Source organism: Cebus imitator, unplaced genomic scaffold, assembly GCF_001604975.1.
Source record: "Cebus imitator isolate Cc_AM_T3 unplaced genomic scaffold, Cebus_imitator-1.0 Scaffold453, whole genome shotgun sequence".
NCBI classification, from domain to species: Eukaryota; Metazoa; Chordata; class Mammalia; order Primates; family Cebidae; genus Cebus; species Cebus imitator.
In genome coordinates, this window is record NW_016107768.1 from 423,753 (window position 1) to 429,338 (window position 5,586).

At 38.5% G+C, this 5,586-nt stretch overlaps 1 protein-coding gene across 4 annotated transcripts in view; it reads right to left on the reverse strand.

Moving 5' to 3' along the window:
* Positions 1 to 1,426: 1,426 nt before the first annotated feature.
* CNMD (chondromodulin) overlaps positions 1,427 to 5,586 on the reverse strand; it is a 30,300-nt gene continuing 26,140 nt past the window's right edge. For 2 of the 4 annotated variants that reach the window (XM_017511838.2, XM_037732555.1), the window contains exon 7: positions 1,427 to 1,960. In XM_017511838.2, the coding sequence (XP_017367327.1) occupies positions 1,748 to 1,960 (213 nt within the window). In that variant the 3' untranslated portion in view covers positions 1,427 to 1,747. Of the gene's footprint in view, positions 1,964 to 5,586 lie in introns of all 4 variants that reach the window. The other 2 variants (XM_017511837.2, XM_037732554.1) reach the window with 1 other exon arrangement.

Sequence of the window (5,586 nt, forward strand, 5' to 3'; positions counted from 1 at the left end):
ACTTAAAGCTTCTGCCTACAATTCCATCTTGATATTTCCTACCCTGATCTGAATGCTGTTTCCCTGCTTGTACCATACAGTTTCAAGTCTCTGGTCTGACTCAAACTCTTCCTGCCTGGAATGCAAATCCTCTGTCACCTTCACTTGGCTAACTCCTGCTCATCCTTGAAAATATAGAGAGTAGGCATTCTCCAACAAGTCCATTGCCTCCATCGTTACCGAGGCTGTGGTGTGCTGAACCCTGATTATCTGTATATCTCATAAGACCATATGCTCTTCTGGGCTGGGATCACTAAATGATTCTCTTTCTTTTTAGAACCCAGTACAGGTTGCTGAGCCATGGGGATGGGAGATGGTATGCAGAGCCATTGGCACATTATTTGTTTAATTAATAGAATAACAACAGTTTTAAAGACTAAACCTAAAATGCATAACTGCAGGAAGGAGGTGCTTTCTGAGAACAGTGTGACCATTACAGGTCATTATGGTGTCTTTCCTCTTTTCTTCAGAGACCTACATTCACCATATATTTAATTAAATGGAGGAGTCTGAGTGTTCATCTGAAAACAGGGTTTTAAAATTCTTTATCATTTTATAGACTTTAATTGCAAAACACCAGTATTAGGGGTTTACTGTGCAATACACAATAATAAGATGTATTCTGAATATGAGAGTGTAGTGAGATCGTGGCATCAATACCTTTCTGTCATCTCAGAATCCTGCGTTTTGGAAAACTTATTTTCCTTAGGAAGGTGGTTTATTTCTTAAACTGTGGCATGCAAAACTGAAATGTCAGAAATATGAAATACCTGCTCATCTTCTTGATCTAATATTTCAGTTTCTAAAGACAGTCCTTGTTCCTGAGAAACTTACTTTATGTCATTATACATAAATAAGCTATTCCTCCTCAGCTGTATCTGCCAAGCAGCACTGTCAGCCCTGTTACTAGGAGAGTAACTTATTTGGTAATTGGACTACAGCAGCAGCCTGATTTGTACTACAAAGGTAAAAATCATTATGCTGCTTCATGCCCAGTGACCACATACTGAAAACAGATTGAGAAAGGTGTGAAGATCTGCTTTTCAGAATGTCAGTAAAGTCCTTCCTCCCCACGAGTCTGATTTGTCTTGGACTGCATTTTTCTTCATCCTAGTACTCTTTTCCTGGAGGTGACTGTTAACACAGGTCACATGCCAGTGCACTCAAATAATTCCCCATGAGCTTCCACACAGGCTAAAAATGTTCGCTTTTAGGTAGATTCCATTATATATCCTTTCCTTTTTGCTAATGTATGTTTTTATCTGGAAATTCTGGGGGCACATTTACAAGAGGAAGAACAAAAAAGATTAAGAACAATTAAGGAATTCTGTACAAATAATGAGTTATTTTCACGACTTGAACTCAAGTATACAATTGAGATTTTTGACAAATTGTAAATAATTTTTCATGTTTATTCAAAATAGCTTTGAAGATACAAGCAAGGAAGACTTATGGCAAAGCAAAGCAAATAAAAAATAACATGTAATAAAGGGGTTATGGCAGTTTAGACTTGCACTACCCTTTCAGTACATTTGCACATACTAAAGTTCTGGAAAACAGTTGAGAAAAATTCTGTTAAGATTTTCAAGAATAACTGCTCAAGTTGAGTGTAAAAATACTTTGTGGTCCCACTGGCATCAACATGCCTTATGCTGCTTTGGTTGTCTCTTCAGCTAGTTCTTTACAAGACGTGATACATGAAGTGATTTCACACCATGCCCAAGATACGGGCCACCCACCAGCTACATGGCATGATGACTCTGCAGGCTGAACGACAGCCCTGGTAATTATAAGGCCATGGGTAATAGCCCCCCAGGGGTTCACAGATCTTCTGGCAGTGGGTGTAGCTCCGCCTACATTCTATACAACAGATTCCTTCGTGATCCAGTCTAGGGTCGAACGTCATGCTTTCCCCTTCCTGCTGCTGTGAAATAAAAGATAATTATTTGTGATAACTGCATAATGAGAAGGTCATAGCATGCATGTTATTTTTAAATAAGATTGCGAATTTTCCACTGCTACAAGAAAGCGTAATCTACTATAAAGAGTTTCGATCTTGTTAACCTGCTGTCATTCAGAATTCCTTCTGACACCAAGGACTCTACGCTTACCTCACTTGTCACTGACTAGAAAGTTTTGTCTTTTAAAACAATATCGTGAAGTTTCTCCATGCCTTTAATGAACTATGGTTTCCACTCAGTAACTCAGCTTAAGTAGGAAAGCAAAAAGGAAGCATTCTGATAAAAAGTAGCATTTCTGCCACTGCTAATTCTAAGTCAGAAGCTTGTGGCTTCTTGCAGTAGCAGCTTCCAGGGCTCTTAGAAGCATATTTTGAAATTCAATCTAGGCTAAAGACATTTCAATTCTAGTTGCACTGGCTCTGAGAACACAAGTCATTTGGTTTCTCCTGCTTTCATTTCAGTACAGAATGGGGATGTTATCTCAATGGGGACAAAGGGGACTCAGGAAAAGACTCCACAGAAACGTAAAATTCAAGGCCTTAAACTTTACTTTGTAGTTACATAAACACAGGATTTTATTGATGAAATAAAAATCTCCATTTTCACTGCTGGTGAGATTACAGAACTGAAAGGAACTCCCATTTCTCCCAGACCTGCCCGGTTTGCATATCTGGTTTTCCTTTTCAGGGATTTACCACTAAAGGTAGAGGTTCTGTATTATTTTTAATATGGCATTGAAGTAAACATTCCCAAGAAGCTCTTATCTTTAAATTCTTGATTCAATTTGAGCCTCTTTCCTAAAGTTAGCTGATTCTGGTGTTTAAACAAAAAGTCTTTCATCTTAATTTGGGATGGGGAAGGTTATTAAAAATGTCAGCTGGGCAGTGGCTCACGCCTGTAATCCCAGTACTCTGGGAGGCCAAGGCAGGTGTATCACCTGAGGTCAGGAGTTTGAGACCAGCCTGACCAATATGGTGAAACCACATCTCTACTAAAAATACAAATTAGTCGAGCATGGTGGTGGACACCTGTAATTCCAGCTACTTGGGGGGCTGAGGCAGGAGAATCTCTTGATCCTGGGAGGTGGAGGTTGCAGTAAGCCAAGATTGCGCCATTGTACTCCAACTTGGGCAACAAGTGAAACTCTATCTCAAAAAAATAATTTTTTTTTCAAACAGTCTGGAAAGTAGAGAAGATTATATATTGAACACCAATAGACTCATCTAGATTGGACAGTTGCTAACCTATTGTCAAATTTGCTTTTCCCCTTCCTGCAACTGCAAAAGATAAATAATTTATATGTCCATCAAAGCAAAACTAGTATTTTAAACTAATATTCTGAAGTGAATTTAAAGAGAATTGAAGGAATTGTGACATTCCATCCGTCCGTCCATTCATTATAATATACCCCCAAATAGGGATATTTTCCTAGATTTACAACCACATTGCCATTATCACAAAATTAACAACATGATCTGATACAACTTATATTCAAGTTATGTCATCAAAATATCATTTATTATCTTATTCCAAGACTGGACCCAGGGCAAAATCACATCCTTCCCTTCCACAAAGGTGCTAATGCCGTCACACCTGAAGCCAGATTCAGCCTGCCCAGCTCTCTAGGGAATAAACTATTAAATTTTGTTTGCCTACTCAGATTTTTTTATTATTATTATTCAAGCTAAGGGAGTGAAGTAATGTGGTGTCCTGAATTTTCCGATAAGCCTTTGGTTATTTAGAAAATACTTTTTGCTCCAAATTTTTCTAAAATATTTTTAAAATGATAAACTAGGAAATATATTTGCAACACATAAAATAGTGTCGGACTGAATAGGCTACATAGAAAAACGTGCAAATGACTTCATATATGAAAAGATGCTCAACCTTACACATAATTAAAGACAGGCAAGATAAAACAACCAGGAGGTAAAATTTACACCCAAGAAATTGGTGAAAGTTTTTTTTTTTTAAGTTTGATAATAAGTGGGTCCTCTCATTACTGTTTGCAGACAATACAGTAGATGTAATTCCTTGAAAGGCAATTGAAATCCTCCATTAAAATGTAAATCTACTTCGATGCAGGAGACTTATGCTTCAGTATTTATGCTAAAGATACACTTCCATGTGTGTACAAAGAGGCATAATACTAATAGCTAACATTGAGAAAGCTACTGCTCACCTATGTGTGCCAAACCCTGTGTTGAGAGCTCCACCTGCATTACCTTGATTTACTCTTTCTCATAATCCTGCAAGTCAAGATTGTGTCCTGTAACAGTACTTGCAACGGCAAAAAGGAAATAATTTGTAGTCATGAAAACATAACTAGTTAAATTTCTGTACATTTATGTATACAATGAGTTACTATTAAATGAATAGCCATTAAATGAAAAAGGTACCATGTAGGAAAAATACTGTAACTGGAAAGAAAGCAAGGTATAAAAGTTTTGTTTTAAAAGTGTGTGTGTGTATGTATGCGTGTCTGTGTGTGTACTTATGCAAAGAAACTGGGCAAATAGTCATTGTTAATAGGTTGCTTTTAGGAGGGTGTCTGGGGTGGAAGGGAAACACTTTTCATAATATAGCTTTTTGGACTGTTTTTAAAACATTTCTGCATGCGTTTTTTATTTTTAAATTTTATTTATTTATGAGTTGAAGTCTGACTCTGTCACCCATGCTGGAGTGCAATAGCACGATCTCGGCTCACTGCAACCTCCGTCTCCTGGGTTCAAGCGATTCTCCTGCCTCAGTCTTCCAAGTAGCTGGGACTACAGGTGCTCATCCCTGCACCCAGCTAATTTTTGTATTTTTAGTAGAGACGGGTTTTCACCATGTTGGCCAGGCTGGTCTCGAACTCCTGACCTCAGGTGATCCGCCTACCTCGGCCTGCCAAAGTGCTGAGATTACAGGCGTGAGCCACTGCGCCTGGCCCCTATTTTTTATTTTAAAAGCTAGTAACAAATAAATACTTACTTTACTTTTTCATTCCCTGCAAAGTATAGTGGTAAATATATTGTGGAAGATTTGAGTTTTTAGCACCTTTGTGTCATCCTCACAAATATCACTTCTCAGTGTTTCAGCCTAAAGCATCTTACATCTAACATGGGTCTGTTCTCTAACTGGACTGAGAGCCCCTGAGGGCAGAAGCTTCTCCTGACTGTGCACAGAGCCTGGTAGAGCAGGTGCCTAAATGAATGAATGTTGAATAAATGAATAAAATGGATATAAAGAGGGAATGATAATACTTCCATTCCTTGTGTTGCCTCTAGGGAGCACTCAAGGAAACATTTTGAAATAAATTCCTGATACGAATTTGTTTTCACGAATTTGCATGTGACTCAAAAAATGAGAGAGGAAAGGACAGAAAACAACTGAATAAGGGTTACCAGCCAATCAGGATTTTACATTACAGAGGTAATGCGTCAGCATTCTTACCCTTAATTATAAACCTTGCAACAGGCTGGGCATGGTGGCTTATACCTGTAATCCCCAGCACTTTGGGAGGCAGAGGTGGGTGGATCACCTGAGGTCAGGAGTTCAAGACCAGCCTGCCCAAACATGGCGAAACCCTGTCTCTGCTAAAAAA